The 21332-nt window shown below is 40.3% G+C and overlaps 1 protein-coding gene across 5 annotated transcripts in view; it reads right to left on the bottom strand.

The window, feature by feature from the left end:
- The window catches only part of DGKB (diacylglycerol kinase beta), a 418263-nt gene that overhangs the window by 287791 nt on the left and 109140 nt on the right, over positions 1 to 21332 (bottom strand). For all 5 annotated transcript variants that reach the window (XM_053261933.1, XM_053261935.1, XM_053261932.1 and 2 more), the window contains 4 exons: positions 17186 to 17303; positions 13820 to 13908; positions 10887 to 11003; positions 7209 to 7307 (listed from right to left, as the gene is read on the bottom strand). In XM_053261933.1, the coding sequence (XP_053117908.1) occupies positions 7209 to 7307; positions 10887 to 11003; positions 13820 to 13908; positions 17186 to 17303 (423 nt within the window). The remainder of the gene's footprint in view (positions 1 to 7208; positions 7308 to 10886; positions 11004 to 13819; positions 13909 to 17185; positions 17304 to 21332) is intronic.

The following is a 21332-nucleotide window of genomic DNA, read 5'->3' as shown; positions in this document are numbered from 1 at the left end:
GAAGGAAGCTGCATCATACCAAGTCAGACCACTGGTCCATCTAGCTTAATATCGTCTATACTGACTGGCAGTGGCTCACTACGGTTTCAGGCAGGAATCTTTCCCAACCCTAACTGGAGATGCCAGGGGTTAAACTTGGGAACTTCTGCATGGAAGCAGATGCTCTATCACTGAATTATTGCCCCATTCCCTAAGAGGAATATCTTACAACAGACAGTGCTCACATGTAGTCACTGATCCAAATGCAAACTAGGATGGACCCTGCTTAGGAGAGTGGACAATTCATGCTCACTGCCACAAGACCAGCTCTTATCCCCCTATCCCCTGCCTCTTCTTCCTCTCCCCTGCCTCCTGATGCCCCACATTGCAGAGGGGTGGGGAGGAAAAACAAATACAGGCAGCTTCACAGAGCAATACTGTATATATTGCTTCTTCACACAATGTAAATTGACTTATGAAATTCACTGCTATAAAATCTGGGGCAGGCCACTAGCTTACATTGCTCTTAAAAAGGATTAGAAAAAATCATGGAGAGGTCCACCACTAGCTATAGCCAAATGTAAAACAAAGAGGAACTTAGATTAAAATTGCACAGAGTGCTACTATTGGAAGTAATGTGACACAATCCAGTTTGCATTGAAAGTCAGTATGGGGGGTGCCACTACTTTCAAAAGAAAGTAACTGTGTAGGGCATCAGATTGGTGTGATATTTGCATTTTATAAAGTGTATCTTATTACTATATTTTCAACACACCAGATATATTTTTCTACACTGAAATCTATTTAATGAAAGAGTGATATATTTAGAAGAAATGTTATTTACATAATTAACCATGAAGGATATTGGGCTTTAATGGGCAGATCAATTTAATATGTTACAAGCCATGTGTAATGTATGGTTCTGAACACTTGCCATAAAACCTCAGAATGTTATATTTGGCGCAGAATTTAGCTACCCGAGATTTTCTGCTTCATGTTCTTTAAAATATTATCATAACATAATGGCTATGGAGAATATGTTACGTCCCCCCCCCCACTTCTTCTTCTTCTTCTTTTTCAACTCATAAAAAGGCAGAAATACCAGTCCCATACAGTTCTTTTGCTTTCTCCACTGGAGAAACTGGAGATCCTACTACTAAGCTCCAGTCTTCATCTTCCTAGATTTACAATATACCCACCAGCTAAAAAAAGATGACAGGTCCTTTATGGCATACTTATCTGGGTTTGACATTATATTGATTCAGGAGACATGGGTGATAACTGATAGTGACCTAGAAGGATATGGTTATTACGGGCTGAAAGTTGAACCTGCAGTAACTAAGGGTAGAGTCAGAGGGGTGTGTTTATCTCTACGAAACTGTGGGGTGGTGGTGATGGGATTTGAACCTTATGCTTTCTTTTCTAAGGCTACCATTATTAAATTCACTGGTTGTAATTTGTTGATTATTAATGTATACATCCCCCCTTAGAAACTGCACTCTGAAATCAGAGTTGTATGGAGAGGTTTTGAGGCTTATGTACAAAATCTCCTTATGAAGTTTCCAGACCCTTGTGTCATCATAGTTGGGAGACTCTAATACAGTGGTCCCTCTACTTACGAAATTAATCCGTTCCGAATGCACATTTGTAAGTCGAAAAGTTCGTAAGTCGAAAAGCGGTTTCCCATAGGAATGCATTGGGAACGGATTAATGCGTTCCGGAGCCTAGAAAAAAGACCCAGACCCCCAGTAAGGCTTGCAAACTGCACAGGAACATTTCTTTTCAAGAATAAACAGGCAGTAAACAGGCAGGCAAGTCAAGGAAACCGCATGTAAAATTTGTAAGTCGAGGAAACCCCATCTAAAAATTTGTAAGTCGAGGAAACCCCATCTAAAAATTTGTAAGTCGAAAAAACCGCATCTAAAACTGGATCTAAAACTGCCGTTTGTAACTCGAAAAATACTTATGTCGAGTAGTTTGTAAGTCGAGGGACCACTGTACTAGACTCAGCCCAAACAACATCACTTTATATGCAGCCCATCAGAGATACCCTCCAGATAGGGACTGCCCTCCTCAGCCTCAAACACGCCAGACCAAAGATTGGGTTAGCAGTCTTGCAGGCCTTTGTATGGCCAATTTAATGAATTCCCTGGATTTCTTTGTCATAAACGGGGCTATGGAAAGCTCGAGAGAGGGGGAGTTTACTCATTGGGCTGGAACGAGGGCAAGTGTCCAAGATTACATTCATCTATCTATCTATCATATTTTAATACCACCTGATATGTACATCTCTAGGCGGTGTACAAAATTTTAAATAATATTTAAGCACAGATTAAAATACACGAAACCAAGCAGTAGCATAAAACAGAAATAAAAACAGTAGCATAATACAATTATTAAAACAAATTATGAAAATTAATTCTAATTCAAAACCTGTGAGAACAGGTGAGTCTTGAGAGTCTTCCTGAAAACAAACAGAGGAGATGCTCTTATTTCAGCAGAGAGCATATTCCAAAGCCCCTACTTTCATGTAATTCCAAGAATTACATTCTTGTATCACGCAACTTACTGAGCTTACAGGATCAATTTAAGATAGATAGTCTTATAGACAGTGACCACCTCCCCTTGGTCCTTTCTTTGAAACCTTTTGAAGAGGGGTTATATTTAGAGCACATCTTTTGGACTGACCTTAGTGATGGAGAGAAGCTCATGAAAGTGAAATGGACTACCCAACAAGATGGTCAGTTTAAGAAGTTGTTGCTCTCAAATAACTTCAGTGTCGGGCCACCTTGTTAACTGAGCACTCCAGTGACAGGGTACTTGATTAGTTCTAGACTCTTATTCAATTAATTCAACAGCCCCTTATACAATGTGCTAATAACAGATTTAACTGATGCAGAGGTGGCACTAGTCGATGGTTTGATCAAGACTGCCTTAATGCAAAGAAGGCCTTAGCTGCCAACTTTACACTTTATAGGGCCAATGAGGACCACATCACAGTGCAACATATCCAGGACCAGAAAAAACAATACAAAGCATTAATAAGAGGGGAAAAGAGAGCTGCACTCAGGGAAACCTAAGAACAGCTATGGGTCGCCTCTAGGACTAATGACACTACCACCTTTTGGCATATTGTATCTGTCCATCCCTCTGGCAGGAGACCTGGGATGGGCTGTCAAATCCCTGCAGATGTGTGGGTAACTCACTTTTGGGCTCTGTATGGGACGTCTCTCCCAGATGAAATGCCCGTTTTGCCTCTTTACCAGTTTGGCCTTTACCAGTTTGGCCTTCAGTTTCCACCAAGGAAATCATTAGGCTAGTAACTCAACTTAAATTGGGTAAGGTTCAACCAGATACCTTCTGAACAGTTGAAATCGAATATTGATTGGTCGGCCCCTGTATTCGGAACACTCTTTACCTATATCAACCGAACCGCATATATCCCGGAAGAATGGGGTACAGCTGTGACTGTACCTATCTACAAGAAAGGCCAGTATTCTGACCCCTCTAACTATCGTCCAATCAGTCTGCTGAGACTGGCTGGAGCAGGAGATCATACTAAAGGAAGAACAGGCAGGATTTAGGCCCGGCCTGTTGACTCTTGATTAGGCCCTAGGACTACAGCATCTAGTTGAAAAGTATTCATCATTGCATGCAGCCTTTATTGACTTTAAGGCGGTGTTTACTCCACAAACGCTCCCTATAGAGGGAGTCAAATTTGCTAATTCCGCCACTGATTGTTGGCTGCTCCTTCTTATTTGAATGCTACATGAGAATACCTCATTGAAGGTGAGATGCAGTGCCCAAGGACATTTGACCCAGTCTGTTCCCACACTGAGGGGAGTAAAACAAAGGTGTATTCTGGCCCAGCTGCTCTTTAATTTTTATATAAACTCCCTTGTTGAGTGTACGGATAACTCAGATTTCCACCCTCTTAAACTAGCCAGTAAATTTATAGCGGTTTTGCTGTATGCTGACGATGCGGTCATTTTATCTAGAACATCTGTTGCGTTGAGAAGAGATTTATGTAGGCTAGCTCAATATTGTAAAAAGGAGTATTTATCCATGAATGCCCAAAAATCTAAGACCATGGTTTTTGCTAAAAACAACAACAACAACCCCAAGAGACATGTCTGGAGGATTAATGGGGAGGTAATTGAACAAGTAAGAACCTACAAATACCTGGGAATGATCTTTAGTGAAAATGGTTCCTGGAGGACCCATCATGAGCATGCTGCACAATGTTCAGAAAAGTGCTTCCAATATTTTAAAGTTTTTCTTTCTTAGAGAGTTATTCTTTTTTGCTACATACTACCTGCAATTAAGATTTATGGGGCCAAAGTGCTTTTACAATTGCTGTATGGGGCTGCTCTTTGTTTCTTTTAAGCAAACTTTTAAGCAAATGGTCCAATCAAACTTTATGCGTGCTTTATTCTCAGCTCCTAGATGTGTGACCAATGTCATTCTACAGCTGGAGGCCAGTCTAACAAGAGTGAAGGCCAAGGTTTGGATTAAAATCATTATGTCCCCCAAGGGACTAGCCCTGCCTTGTTTTGCAAGAAGGCTTCCAATCTAGTTGGTGTAAATGACTCTGTGTTATGCTGGGCAAGCACAGATTTTGTCCTCAATTTTTAATGCCTCTGGGCCCTGATGCTGCCAAAGGGCTTATAAAACAATACATAGCAGACATTGAAAAGCAGAGTGATTTGGCACAAATCTCTGCAAGATACTTCCTTGGTAGTTTTACAAACTACCCTAAACCAGCCCACTATTTAATGAGCTTAACTACTCTGTCCCAGAGAAGGACTTTCTCCATTGCATGCTTTAATGCACTTCTATCGGCTATATTGGAGGGTAGGTATGACAAAATCCCTATCTGTAACAAGATCTGTCCTTGTGGCCAGGGTTTTGAGACTGTGACGCACATTCTTTTTATAGTGTACATTTTATAGGGATATCTGTATCTCTTTTATCTCTCCCCTTTTATTAAATATCCTTGTTAGAACAGATGACAGATATGCATTCTTTTTATTAGCTGACTGTTGTGTATCCATGACGTTATGTGTGGCCAAATTCTGCACAGCCACATATAAGATTAGGTTTGAGCTGGTTTATTATTTCTTGTTTACACAGTCAGACAGGTGTTATTGACTGGTTTGTTTTATCCAGACATCAAGTCCTTCCCAAGGACCTGGGATGCCAGAATTTTATTGTCAATTGATTATTATTATTACTATTACTATTACTATTACTATTACATTTATATCCCGCTCTTCCTCCAAGGAGCCCAGAGCGGTGTACTACATACTTGAGTTTCTCTTTCACAACAACCCTGTGAAGTAGGTTAGGCTGAGAGAGAAGTGACTGGCCCAGAGTCACCCAGCTAGTTTTATGGCTGAATGGGGATTTGAACTCGGGTCTCCCCAGTCCTACTCCAGCACTCTAACCACTATTATGAAGACCCTGACATTATATTTTGTACCATTTGTATTATTTTCACTGTGATTTGTATTGTTTTTCTTTTGTGTTGTTGAGTCAATAACTGCAATAAAATATTTATCATATCTATCGATATGCCAACTCTACCCCTCACTCAATTCTCAAAATGGTCTCCAGAAAAAACCAAAAGTGGCCTTAAAGTGGCTTTATGACCTATCGATTTCTTTCATTCTCTTGATAATTAGTGGTATAATAAATGAATCTATATGCAAATCAATAAAGCAGCGACTCTCAAATCTGAAAGCTCCCTCACACCTTAATTAGCTATGTTACCAAATTTCAAAGTTATCTGGCTTGGAATATGGATTTGTCCATTTGTAAAGCTAAGATATAGTGGATGGCTGCCACTTCCCTGAGTTGTTTCTCTCTACCTTGGGGTGTAAAACAAGCTGGAGAAGATAATCTGAAGGTTTGGGCTCATTTACCAGCAGAACGGAGGACACCCAGCTATATCTCTTACTTCCATCAACTAATCCTAGGATGGGAAGTGGAAATCCTGAATTAGTACTTGGAGGCAGTATTGGTTTGGATGAGGGCAAACAAGCTGAAACTTGTTTGTCTGGAATATATTCCAGACAAGATGAGATGCTGTTGGCTGAGTATTCCCCAGAAGTCACTTGGGCTGGGGGTGGCTTAAAGAGCATATAAAGCATGACTAAGTCCACATGCATTTTCTGCAGTCATAGAGTAGATGACATCTACTCTACAAATTTGCTTCACATCCCTTCAGAATTTTACAATACACAGATTGGCTGGATTCAAAGGGATATTTAAGACACATATATATTATATACACAGTCTCTCTCAAAAGTAGCTCTTTGTAGTGCTGCTTACATAGAATATGCATCTGTATTGCTATTTTTGCTGAGTAATTGTTTTTGTGGACACGGGAATTTACTGCTCAGTCTTCTAGCATAAAACACATAATGTTGATGCATTGCTTGCTGCAAGGCCAATGCCATCATTCTAGGTAACCTCCGGCTGAGATCAGTGTCCTCAGCATTGCAGATATATAATGTGCATCCCAAGCAAAAAGTACTTATAAGAATAACTTCATTATTCTGGGAAGCTAGATTCATAAAAAATGTAAGATATACAAGTATTCTGCCTATACAATTTCTAGTAAGTTCAGTATAACTGAATGATAAAAGTGGAATCAGCTTCAGTTACAGGATATATCCCAGTGAATGGTCAGAATCATGTGAAAGAAAATAATTCACTGAGAAGAATGTGTGGCTACTTCTCAGTAGTGAGTAAGCATTAGACCATGCAGCCATGTTACTCAGACAGACATGATGGACCTATATGCCCTCTGCTGGGCATTGTCAAAGGGAGTTCCACAGCAACAGCAGGGAGTATGCTACAGTGGAAACTGACAGAAGACCCCCTTGTTGTCATTGCAGATCTCTGACAAAGTTGCAACATGTTTACTGAAACCTTCCACCCAATCCGTGCCTGTGTGCCAAATGCCAGTGTTCCGTAACAGAGCCCAACCTGACAATTAGGAAAGGTGGTCTTTCATGATAGTGCTACTGGTGAGTTTGATTGTTTCTTGCTGGAATCTTGTTGACTGTGTCTTGTTGGAATTTTTGGCCATGCACAGGCCTAATTCATGACTGAGTGTCAAGGCAACAAAAGCCTGAAATAGCAGAGGTCTTCAACAATCCCTGCAGCTTTTAAAGTATCTAATGCAAAAGGGCTGTTTTGGAAGAAAGAACAGAAGAACTTACCAATACTACTGGGCAGATTGATGTGGGTGGTAGAATATGATCCTTCAAAGAACCACAGTCACATTCAGGTTTTAGGTGTGAAGCACATTTGTTATGCATCTGAGAGGAAAGATAGTAATATCAGTAACTATATCAGAACTAAAATACTGCCTTTTAGTTCTGCAAGCAAATATACTAAAACACAACAAGAACTATTAGGGCTTTTAAAAAAAATGTTTTTGACGGTGAACAATATCTAGATAAAAGGACAACTTTCAGACCTAACATTCACAGGAATCACTTTGCTCTGACTTCATAGAAAATGTATGACAGATGGATTGAGGCAAAAAGCCATCACGCTGTATTATTGCAAGTGTCAGAAGATACCAGTTCAAGTTCCACTCAGCCATGAAATATGCTGAGGGACTTTGGGCCAGTCACTCAGCCTAACTTACCTTACAGCATTGTGAGGAAACAAATGTGGGAGGGGACCTCATATACTCCACCCTGAATTCCTTGGAAGAAAGGCGGGATTAAATTGTAAAAGAAAAGTTGCATTGCTAACATTTATCAACATAAAGTTGATTTCCTGAAAGGAAAGATGATACCTGTGACTGCAAATCCTTCTCCAGGGGTTGGCAGCATAAGGCCTGCAAGCCTAGTAGCTGTTTCAATAAATCACTATTCTCTAGTTGAGTGGGTGTTTCATTTTCCTTTAGACCACTTATCCATGTTAGTGTGAACAGTATCAAACTAACAATATATCAATTTCAATATGCAATATACACCTTTTGCCAGTTACATGCTCTTTAGAGTGATATCCAGCAAAGAATAATTGAGTCACTATTTCTGAATATGAAAATGATTGGCACCTAACAGCAGCCCTGCCCATATTAATTTTTGCTGTAAAAATACCTTTTTCTGGCTGTTTCCTAGCAACAGAAAATAAAAGTGTAGCAGATTTTTTTTATTTCTTTCAAGTACTGAGGCTTTATTGTGGGAGTATTTTGGTCGCCCTATAATCTAAAACATTTGTCATGCTAATTCCCTGCCACAGTAGTGAAGTCACTTTTACCATAATTAATGAACACCAGGCCATGCTACATCCAATAGAAGTATCTTCACATATTTGGCTATAATTAACAGTTTTGTTACTCAGTGGCATGCAATCCTATCTGTGAACAAAACAGCTTAATCTCCTTATTAGGCTGTATTGATCTTTGACAAGCAAGCAAGATTTAAAAGCTATAAGAATAATTTTTGATATATGTTTTACAAAATGCATCATGAAAGCACAATATTCCATAACACACACGTGTACTTGTTTCAGAAAAACTTGTTTTATAAATATTTAATTGTCTTTTTCTACTGCAGTATCCAGGTTGTAGAGCTCATTTCATGACTAAAAAGTTCAAAATTTGAATATTAATTACTGGAGTGGAAAGCAAGAGTTGAGCTCTTACAAACAAGAGTTTGTAAGATGGGAACAATTGGGACTTCTCTAGATAATTATAAAGGCTGGATGATATGAAGGTAATATTCTGGAAGAAAGAAGTCAGCTACATTAAGCCCAAAGATCAGGGATACAATAGTTGGATTCAACTATACATGATAGTCACCACCGACTTAGTCACTGCCGAGATAGTCACTCTCCTCGGAGCAGGAGAGCTGGTCATGTGTTAGGAAGCATGAATTGTCCCCTTCGCTAAGCAGGGTCCAACCTGGGTTACATGTGAATGGGATATGAATGAGTGCTCTAAGATACTGTAGATGATTTTATTTCATTTTTAGAATCAGATTTTTGAAAATTTAAATTCATTTTTAAAAGAACCTAGGTCAAAGATATCATCATGAATATTAATCATAACTTCTAATTATATTCTATGAACATGTTAAGAGCAGTATATGAGGATGAGAGATAAAAGACCTGAACAATCCTATTCTGCAGGTGGTGTACATGCAACACACACAAACACACACAGTCAAGCCCTCCCCCCTCGGCTAAAAGGGCAAAGATAAAGGTGTAGGGATGTGCACAAATTGATTTTTGTGATGCGATTTGAGTTCAAATTGATTTGGCCTGATTTGATTTGAGCTCAAATCTGCTGCCTTGGATCAGCAGTTGATTCAATTCAAATTCAAATGGACCCAGCCTATTTTTTAAGGGCTAAGGGGTATCAACATGGGTTAGGTGGTATGGCCCCATGGATGCCAACTACAAACCCAACTCCAAAGGAATCAGGCAAAGAGGTGAATTTTTAGGTATTTTTTTGTGTTGTGATTCTTGGTTGTGAAATAAATTTTTCATGGGGAATCCCTGTGAAGAAATTCTTTCAGAATCGAGAATTCACACCAAGAAGCAAGGGAGATCACCAGTCAAACATGAGATAGTGCAAAGGAACCAAACTTGAGAAACTGGAAGGGCTGGCACTGCAAAGACAAAATGGTGACTTGATTCACCTAATTGATTCAATCAAGCATGAATCTAAGGTGATTCCATTTGACCTCGAATCTGGTCAGTATCCCCAAAGGTGATTTGATTTGAGGTCAAATCAACCAGATTAGAGATGAATCGATTCAGCCACGAATTGATTCGCACATCAATAAAGATGGTCAATAAATGAATAGAAGATTTGGGGAATGGAGCAGACCTGAGCAAGGAGCCGTCTGTATATAAATGAAAGGGACAGGGGATTGGAATAGTAAGTAAAAACAAAAGTGAATGAAACCTATTCATGCAATCCTGAGGAAGCTTTTTTGGAGTGTATCCTCCATTGTAGAAAGAAAACACCTATCATGGCAGCAGGTTGTAAAGAGACCCCATTTGAGAGCACTTTAATAAAGTTTCTGTATCTGTGGGTAAGAGAGGCACACGTGTAAATGCAAACACTGCAACAAAGGAATGTAAGGCCAGGTTGCCCGGATGAAACAGAATTATGAGAAGTCTGTAGCTAATATAGTGTGTACAATATATTATTACTGTACTGGTCTCTGACTGTAATGAAATATTTGATTTGATTTGATTTGAGTGTACCTACCTTCTAAAAATGAAACTTACACCTATCTCTGAATATGTATTAAGCTTATATAAGACAATAAGAATTAGACAATAAGAACTTTTGCTAGAAAATGATTAAATCATTGAACTCGTGTCCTTCTGTGAAGTGATTTAAATTGATTTTATTTAAATCAAACCAAGCCTGCCATATTTACCAAAACAGAAAATGATTCTGAATTTCAGCAGACACCAGGGAGTAATTGGAGTAACTGCAATTTAGTTAAATTTAACTAAAAACTTTTAGTTAAAAACTTTTAACTAATTGTTAAAAGTAATGCATAACAGTATTCTAATTAGTTTGGTGCAGGTCTTCCTTGTTCCTACTTACTGCTAATTAGGAAGCCTGGATATTGAGCATGAGACTCCATGCATGCAAAGCATGTGCTCAAGCAGTGAAGTAGGAATCACTCTGGAACTTTTCATGAAATAAAGTAATGAACATTCTCCCCTTTAGTCATGTAAATATTTGCATTAAAGGGATATGCATTCAGCATATTTAGACTACTACAATTATGTACTAACCTATTGCTACCAATGATATGAATGAATCTGAAGAGGTCTTTGTTAACAATGGGTTGGGCAATGGCAATACCTCAGGCTGTGTAAATCACAACTACTGTGACCACTTGTCAAGTACTCACTGTGATCTGACACCAGACACAATGGAGCCCAGTCAATCCTTGATAACATTTTATAGTTTTGTGACACTTATCACATTTTGTGGGACAATTTCCTTCTACCCAGAAGTGATGCATCACCTAGAAAAAGAAAGTGCAGGGATAGGTGAGAAAGTTCATAAGAACATCTTCAGATTAATGTGTAAATAAATAACATAATGCCTGGTTCTATATGGATGCAACTTAAGAATTTATTGGAGTACCGCAAGCCTAATTCAAGATTAAATCATGAAACTGAACATGTGTTTGTAGATGTGGAAAAATAATCTTCAGTAGATAGGAAATGACTTGACTAGTGAGCTAGAGGTTGCCGGTTCAAATCCCGCTGGTATGTTTCCCAGACTATGGGAAACACCTAAACTGGGCAGCAGTGATATAAGAAGATGCTGAAAGGCAACATCTCATACTGCACAGGAGATGGCAATGGTAAACCCTTCCTGTATTCTACCAAAGACAACCACAGGGCTCTGTGGTTGCCAGGAGTCGACACCGACTTGACGGCACACTTTACCTTTAGATGTGCAGAAAAATTAAAGACAAGACAAAACATGCCACCATAGTTAATAAAAGGGATCACATTCTCAACTATGACAACTACTTACCATCGTTCTGGTTTTACTATATTGAAATGAGCATGTTCATGCATATGTTCTATGTATCTCTACTAGAAGCAAACCCAAAGATTTCCAAAGTAAGAGTCATTTAAGGTAGAATGCCAAGAGATGTGATTGCTATACTATATAGTTAGAGACTGATGCTGGTTCTCTTTCTGTGATCCAGTTAGATGCAAAGCCTCAGAGAAGCCTAATCACAAATAAATGACGCATTACCAGATATCCACCTGTGCAACACAGGTAACTGGCATGAACATAACATGGGGTAGAATCTAGTTCTGCTACTAAGCAAAAGCTTGGAACAGCAGTGATCAATATCAACCTGGTTGGGAGTGGAAAAACAGATGATTGGAAAGGAAGGGGCATTGTAGTCTTTATTTTTTAAAAGCAGTGAGCTGCCACATCTGGCCATCAGGATATCTTGTACTTTCTTGTCACAACTCCAGCCCTGAGAAACAGAACTAAATATTATCCTGAAAAGGAGGCAGCTGTCTGGTCAGAGGAATCACCCAAGCCCCAACTCCTTAAATCATTATGAAGCCTGAGCTTGTCAGCTGGGAGACCCCAGAATCAGCACCTACACACCTGAAGACTGAGTTCCCCAATAAACCAGCCTCTTCCCCATTGCAAATACCTCAGCCTGCCCCCACGCCCATGTCAGCAACGGGCCACTTAATAGAACAGAGAAGTGCTAAACACTAGACCAGAGGGCTGCCCCTTTAAATCTCTCTGCTCTCCTGGAGCATTTTCAGATAGCAGGCTTAACCGCAAATTTACTGCAAGGCTTTACTGCGAGTTAGAAGTTGCCCCCTGAAAGACACAAGAAGTGGATTATTTTACCCTGGATATAAATCAGGATACACTTAACAAGCAATGAAAAACCCAAATCGTGTGTGAAGTGCTCTCTGGTAGCTCACAGGGACTTCAGGGTAAATCTGGCCAATATGTGAACACACATCCTCCATTCCAGAGGAGATGCAAACTAAAAGCCCTGTGCAAACTAAAAACCCTGTACAAACTAAAATCCCTCCTAGACTCCTAGACAGAGTTTAGGAGGGTAGTCTGAGCCCGGAGTTATTTAAGACCTCATTTCACTCTGGCCCTTTTCAGAGTAGGGTGATCACTGGGAACTCTCCAGGATTCTGCCACTCCAGCTGCCTTGCAGGTTCTTGTTTCAGAACAAGACACTTATGTCAGCATCTGCCCATTCAGGACAGGGCCTCCTGTGTGTATTCCCTTTATCTGATATACAGGTGGCAACAAGATGGGACACTAGGGATGTGCACAAGCCGCTTCAGCACCTCCTTTGGGAAGCACCAATCCAGCTTGGGCAGCTACAGCCAAACAGGTTTGGCGAGGCAGGAGCAGTTCCCTCAGGGAGTCAGTAAGCAGGTCCTTACCGGCGTCACTGCTGCCCAACTGCTTTTCCAGGCATGGCGCTCACCCTAGCAATGGCCACGCAGGGTTGCAGCGCTGTTCACTGCAGCTTGCACGTGTAGCGCCAGCACACACATGGCATCTGCGATGTCATGAGCGGATGCCAAGTACGTGACGTGCATGGGCTGCAGGGAACAGCAGCGCACCCAGAAAAGAGGCGGGGCGGCAGCAGAGCAGGTAAGAACCTGCTTACCGGCTCCTTGAGGGAAATGCTCCCCAACCCGCCAGCTTGTGCATGAGCCATTCGTGCACATCCCTATGGGACACACCTGTTACGATGTGCCACCTGTGGAATGCCCTTTCTTTGGTTGCCCCCTCTCCTGTCTCCCTGAGAGCAAGGGCTCCTCCTGCCCCCTTCCCACAACACTAAAGGGATTTTTTTTCTTGAAAACTTGGGAGGAAGATTCTAAAGTTGCAACCCATTTTTAGGGTAGATCCAGAGTAACACAAAATGGATAGCAATTTCCTTTTAGAATGTGAGGTCTTTAGGGACAGAGAAGAATTGTCTCATTTCCTTTGTTATGTAGACCATTTTGGGAAGCACCTTTTTAAAAAAAAGTGTGGGGGGGAAGCAATATATAAATATTTTGAAGTAGGGGAAAAATTAAGCTGAGGGGAGAGGTCACATTCCTGACACACATCTTCCTCAATTCAAGGGATGCTTGCTTGAAGTAAAGGTAAAGTGTCCTGTTGAGTTGATGCCACCTCCTTGCGTCCACAGAGCCCTGTGTCTGGCACTATATTTGCTAGTTCATGTGAGACACCACATACTATAGAGCCCTCAGGCATGGCCTAACCTTTTCCCACAGCACACAAACGCTTTGTGTAGCAGTAACATTGGCTTACCTCAGTGTTCTTTTTGGATTTCACATACGTTTTGATACAAGAAGCTGGTGCTCTAGAAACACAACGCTCATGGACTGTGTACTTGCAAACTGAAAGAATACCACATACACATTGTGTTATCAGCACTGTTGTGTGTGTGGTTGTTTTTTTATTATTTTTACAGAGTAGCTATGAATAAAGCAGCTTTATAATAACTACATCATTAGATCACTAACTTGTATCTTTGAGCAATGAAAACTCAAATCTAGCCTCACTTCAAGAACAGTAATGGCCATTTAATAAAGGAAATAGTATGCAGCCAAGAAATGCGAAGACTATAAGAATATCCTTCAATGGCTGAGCAGGAAATGCTTAATTAAATCAGCCCTCGCTAAAATGTTCATAATAATTCTTAAATAAAAAATATTGAAGACAAATTGATGACTGCCAAATGCTTTTGTGTCATTTGCTAAGATGAACAAATCTATATTTTACAAACTATAGGCATGAGAGCAGCTGGCAAACCCACACACACAAGGCAATGAGTTTATGTTCTTCTTTCTATCCATCTATCAGTCTTAAATGGCTGATCAGTCTGTTTTCAATAGCAATTGATGTCAAAGTTCAACTCTCATGAACTTTCCTCCATACAACAGAGAAGATTATTTTCTTTAATCTCTCTCCTACCCCACATCACTTTAACACACTGGCTGACTTCCTGACTAAATTTACTCAAGGAAGTCCCATTGAAATTAAAAGGACAAGTTAGGCATGCCCAACTTGTTCTTTTAATTTCAGTGGACTTCCTCAAGTAAATTCAGTCACAATAGTCACTTTTCTTTATTGGCAAAGCCTATATATAAAAGCTAATGCTAATTACAACAGGGGAATATATAAAAGTGCCAGATTATGATGTAAAAGTCATCTGGCTTCAATTATGGCATATTGCAATTGCAATTGCATTTTTGTGATGACTGAACAGTTAACATTAGAGCATCAGTGCTAAGAGGAAGAAATATTTCTCCATTTTATAAAGTAGAGTAGTCAAGCGTTCAGCTATGTTAAAAACAAAACAAACATATCTGCCTGATTTGAACATGCCTCCTGCCTTTGGCTTCAATAAAGACTAAGCACAAAGTCCTTCTGAACACCTTGCTTGTACTTATTACACAGACCCAGTGGGAGGGGCAGCTATTAATCAGACACACTGCAGGGAGCAACTTGGTTGATTGGCCACAGAGGGATGTGTGGCCCGCTTCTGCCTCCTGTACCCTCCCTTTCTCCCATCCACTTTAATGAAGCCCCCAGCAAAAGCTTCAAAAACTATTCAGGCATGTAAGTGTCAGTTTTTATGAGGGAGAAAAACCTGAAGCTATCTACCCTAAGCCAATGATGGATGCAAAATTATGACAGCAAGTTCATAAATGTTTGTTTAATTGGGTAATTCAGCTTGAAAAGCTAAAACTAGCATTAGGACTTACGAATGGCATGCACAAATCTGATAGAAAATAGTGGGAATGGGGAGGACAGAACTGTATTGGGGAAGTGTCATGACTCCTACCAGGGCCAGAGGAGGAGGGGGTATTTCGCTGAGGTGGCTCCTTGACTGCAAGAGATTCACAGTAGGCTGCCACCATCCACTTTAATGTGGAACAAACCACTCTTTCCACATAAGATTCCTGGGGGAGGTTAAATTGCCAACACACTCCCTGGAAGGGATGAGCAGTCCTAGGCCTCCAAAGGTGTATGACTAAGGCAGCCCCAAAATAAAGATCAGCACATTTCACCAACAGGGGTTTATTATTAGATTAAAAGAAAAGCAACAGTATGCAATAAGAATAATTGTCTCTTCATAAGGCAGATTGTAAGAGAGAGAGAGAGAGAGAGTTTCATTAACTAGGCAACTCAGATTCAAGCAATACAATAAAGGAAAATAATTTCCCTCACACATCTAACTGAACTGGTCCTAACTTATTACTCACAGGCTGCAGCCTTCCTACTTCCCGAGCAGATCTTAGCCAGCTGCTTCCTCAGGGACAGAAGAAACTAAAAAAAAAGCTTCTGCTGGTAGCTGTGTGTAGTTCCCACACAGTCCTCTGGATTGGTCCTTGTGCTTTGAATTTCCCAGGCTTTTCCCCTTAGTAGGAAAGACCCACGCTTCCAGCAGATGCTCTAAGTGAGGCCTGGTCCTCCCTCAAATCCTTCCCATCACTACTGGAAGTATGAATGATTTTATTACAAATACATATTTAGAGGATGACTAAAGAAGAATATTACACTGTTCTCACAAGCAGCCAAGACCAGGCTAGGGCAGCCAAGCCTGAACTTGGCTGCCCATGAGAACTGCTGGTAGCCCTGGGACTCCCGGCAACACCTTGGTCTCAAACCTGCCTAAGGAGGACCCACCTCTTAAATGAGGTTAAGGGAATGAGCGCTTCCTTAACCCCATCCACCGGCACTGCCAGGCACCCACCCGTTTTTTTTGGGGGGGGGGATGCCCACAATGCATCACGTACTGGCATGGTGCACTGTGGAATTCCTGGGGGCCAGGATGATGCATCCCAGTCCCCACACTGATGGGCAGCAGCAGAGTGTCAAGGCACGCAATCTGCACACCGAGCAATATCCTGGTGATCTTCTGCGGGGCAGGTAAGGCTATGCAGCCTTCCTCCCTGCCCGCCCTCCCAAACATTCATGTGCTTGGGCCCTATGAATAACTTTTTAACCACATATAAAGCAATTAGCTACCATATAGTGACTGTGAACAATGAGAAATAAGCAACAAAGGTAAATCAAAGGCAAATAATATGGATGGGGGAGGCATGTGTTATAAAAATAAAGTACTCAAATCCTACCTGAATAATTCTAAATGTGCAGACATTATTTTCTAAGCTGAAGTTAAGCCTGTCCAAGAGAGGCATGGACAGTTGCTAGCAAAGCTATAAGTTCTTTCTTTAGCCATCCTAGCCTGACAGCAGCACTGAGCTAAACTCTAAAGATAACAGGAAGCAGCTATCAGTTTCTTGCCTTTGGGTCCTTGGTAAATCTCTTTCTCCAGGGGCAAAATCCTTTTGCTCTTGGCTTGGAGAACTGAAGTGAAAGCATCTTTTGAGTCCAATAAGCTGAAGCCCATTGTGACTGTTTTCTTTGGTATGTTATTTATCAATATACTTTGTCTTGAAAGCTGCTTTGGATTTTTCAAAAGGGGACACATTTTTGAATAAGTGAAACAAATACCACTATTAGACTTGGGGGGGGGGCTTGATTCCCCACCCCCAATCCTGTTAAGGATACTCACAAATGACCAATTCCTGAATTCCTGGACTGTGAAAACTGCAAATGACTGGGAGACATAACAGGTCTGGAAAACATAGAGCATACACTTACAAGAACAAGAAAGACCTTGCTTGCCTACTCCTATTAGCATGTTCAAGCAAAGATTACAGTAGGCAGGCTTGTTGAAGTGTTTCAGTCTCCATACATGCTGCCCATCATCCTTCACATTCTGCAGAGGACATAAAAAGAAATGTATCTCATTTAATGGCATAAACAGTGAAACCTGTAAGTGCCAATAAAAAATTGAAATTGACTCAAGAACATAAAAGACAATCTGCTTCTTCATTTATTAATTTGCGAGAGATCACAACATAATTCTTTTAAACAGACATCTACTGGTACGGGTAGAGGATATTTTGAAGACTGAGCTTTCCCCCCAAAACCTTTCAGTAGTTTACCTATGATTAAGAATGCAAATCTTAATCCTTTCAAATTAATAAAACAAATAATTATTTGCCCAGGCACTGCCCTGACAGCTGCCCTGGGCCAAACACACATATGCACAGTACCTATTTGCAGGAGTGGTTCATCAGTCATTTGGATTATGAATATGTATAGCTGTAGCTCAGTGGCAGAGTACATGTTTTGCATGCAGGATACTTCAGGTTCAATCCCTGGAATCTCCAAGTAGGACTGAGAAGACTCCTGACTGAAATCCTAGAGAGTCACTACCAGTGAGAGTAAATAGTGCTGAGCTAGATGGACCATTGGCCCAGCTATTCATAAAGGCACCACATAGTGTTTGCTCTGTTGAGGCATTTTTGCTTAACATCTTTTCCTGTGCTGGACTTTCAGTGTTTTCAATGGATTAGTCAACTAATGGAAAGTAATGACTAAATGTATGTTTCCAAATTGAAAATTTCACTCTTACACACTTTAAACTGGTCACCAACAACACAAAAAGGGGGGCAAGTTAACAGTGTTTCCAAATACATGATTACTCTATTAAAAGTAATATAAAATACTTAATGAAGATTTAAAGTAATATAAAATACTTAATGAAGATATATTTTTAGTTTCACATCAGTTTAATTTTTGCCATTTATTCAAAAGAATGGCCACTACATGTGATTTCGCCTCCATTTGTACAGAACATATGGGCCGACTTAGCTGGCATTTTCCTTATCAGAGAAACAAACAAGTCTTGAATGTGGGTGTTCTGCCAATTAAAATACTTAAGTGTGTTACAGTCTGCAACTGATCCCCAAATCCATTACATAAATACAATGCACTTTTAGAAAATAGCAGATTAGATTTTCACTCTGGTTTGCTGCCAGATATCAGCCACGTTAAGTGCTTCATATAATTATGTACGTTTGTAACTTAAAATAATTCCTAGAAGGAAAAAGTCATCTTTGTAATATCACCATAAATGACTTTAAACAGAAAATATATAGGACTTCATTGGGCTATTGTCAAAAGCCATCCACTAACTTTCTTGTATCCATATGTGGCACAGCTGATTTTGATTTGTTTCTGTCCATCTCTCTCTTCCCCATTTTGATATGCAATAACTCCAACTGATTCTTAATGACTTGTTTAGATTTTAGGTACATTCCACTATTCTTTAGTCAAGCCTTATTGTGATTCTGCCACTTGAACCAAAGTGTCTTGTGTGCAACTGGAAGTCAGCTGCACACCAGGAAGTCACCAGTTTTAGTCCCCACTCAAGAAGTAACCTGTGACACAAGTGGTAATCAGCTTGTGGTGAATGCCACCTGAAAGAAAAGAATAGTCTAGATTTATTTGGGTTTTTTGGTACCTCCTTAAATCTGTGGATACATAGGGCAGGTATTGCAATTTGGAGAGGTCCTCTCTCCAACATCTTCTGCCTTATTTTGAATGTAGGGTGATGGTTTCAAAGAACAGCTAACATGCTTCTTTTATTAAATCTCATAATATTAGAGGATAATCCACAAACTGAAGGAGGAAAAATACCAATTATGACCCATTTTATCTATCTATCTTTCAATATAAGGGAGGGTTTTCAATATTTATTGTTGGATCCTGTAAGAAGAGAAAAACATTCTCGGTAATGCAGAAATATTAGCTGGCATACATTTCATCTCCACTTTAGAATGTGTGTACTATGTATTTGCAACAGCTTCCTAAAGAAGCTTACCAGTTTCTCAAAGGAATAAAAAGTACTCCCTCCTGTGGAAAACCTGAGGAATGAATAAATGGGGACCACACTTTGAGCAAATCTTCAGGAATTCAAATTATCTTTTAAAAGATCTACTCCACTTTTCTCAGTAGATGCAATGCAGCTAAGGACATGTAATAAAATATTAAATATTAATAATGCTGAATATAAAATTAATGACAACAAATAGCAGCAAAAATAACATCACTCTTCTCACATTTCATCACTTATGCAGCCAACAAAAAACAAATCACAGCAGCACTAGCAATTTATTTATTTCATTTATATACTGCCCAGCCTAAAGTGGCTGAGGGAGGTTTACATTAAAAAATTCAAACCATTTCAAATAGTAACATAAAGCATAAAATAAAAGCAGTTAAAATGGGAGACAGACTTAAGCAAGTCCAAGAGCCCACTGAAATTGACAAGTCTTCATCCAGCAGTGTGAGCACACATCTAATCTCTGCAGAAAACACAATGCACAAACATCACTACCAAACCCACAAAGTAACTCTGCTCTTAGGATGTGCTTCCTATACTTTCAATGGCAAAGGCACCTGGACCTGGACCTCCAATTATGAATTTAGCATACTGACCCCATGCCATTTAGAGCTTTAAAAATGTAAGACGCAGCACCTTAAATTGAACCCCAGAAGGCAGCCAGGATAAATAAGTTGAAACTGGGCTGATGTGCTCCCAAAGTGCTGATCCGGGTAATAGCCCAAGTGCTGATCCAGGAAATAGCTGGGCAGCAACATTTAGCACTGTTGAAGTTTCCGCGTGCTTTTTTAAGGATACCCACAAACAGAACACATTAAAGAAAACCAACCAGGAAGCGACTGGGACATGGATAGCTCCTCAGTGCTCACACATCAGGTCTCCCATTCATATGCAACCAGGGCAGACCCCGCTTAGCTAAGGGGACAAGTCATACTTGCTACCACAAAACCAGCTCTCCTCTCCTCAGCTAACAAGGCAGCTGAACAGGTTAAAAAGATGCTCCTAGTCATTGCCGCCACTGAACTTTCAACAAATCAAGGAGCACCCCCAGACTGTAGACTTTATTTTTCAGGAAGAGTGCAACCTCAACTAAAACAGGTCATAAACCCATTCACAAATCAGCCCTCACCCAGTCAACAGCACCTACCATCCTGTCCAGATTAAGCCTCAGTTTGTTCTTACTAACCTAATCTTTCACAGCCGTTCACAGTTTAAACCTCACTGAATCTAGCACAGTGTATATGGGGAAGCAACCCATAATTAATCCATCTTCCCCACAGTCTTTTAGATTCTCCACTGATATGTCACCTTACAGGCATTTACATCAAAGCTAGAGTAAAAGTGCAAGCTGCCTATGATATCCTATGCTAAAAGAGGAGGAATCCCAGTCCTTTTAATATGTGCATACCTGCTCTCCATCAGATGGCTGACATCCAGACTAATGAAGCGCTTGCACAACTAAGTTGCACTAGTGCGAGAGGATCACGTAACTGCACAAAGGCACAGGGATGTTCAATTCTGCGCCCTTGCACTATTATAAAAAAGTTCCCCGGAAAATATATGAGGTATGTCAGAGGCAGTGCACCTTACTGAGCAAGTACAATAATGTTTGTGCTAGTCTAACATGTATGCACTAAGTTTGGAACACCAGCTCCAGATTCAGCACAACAGCCTTGCTCTAGCACAACATGTTTGTGCAAATGCTTTATGAGCCTGTATGTCAGTCAATATATTCACAGAGGACCCTCTTTAACAGGGCCATACCACTGATCCTTCTCGCCAAACATTCTGTCTAACAAACTCAATGCTGAATGTTCCAGAGGAACTGCACATAAGTAAAAACTGTGGCATTAATCTTATGTGTCTCATCTCACCTTTTATTCTCTGAACCTAGATTGCCATAAACTAAGTGTAGTGTTTTAACAAAGGCTGATAATCTCAAAACTGCAGCAGCTTGATCACAGTTGTAACAAGTACATAGGATATAAGGCTATAAAAATCAGATAATCTAAAGATAGTACATCTACAGTGCAACTCTGACATCTAGTGACAGGG

This window comes from Hemicordylus capensis, chromosome 6 (assembly GCF_027244095.1).
Source record: "Hemicordylus capensis ecotype Gifberg chromosome 6, rHemCap1.1.pri, whole genome shotgun sequence".
NCBI lineage: Eukaryota > Metazoa > Chordata > Lepidosauria > Squamata > Cordylidae > Hemicordylus > Hemicordylus capensis.
The sequence above is the reverse complement of the archived record's forward strand: the minus strand, read 5'-3'. Positions and strand labels throughout refer to the sequence as shown.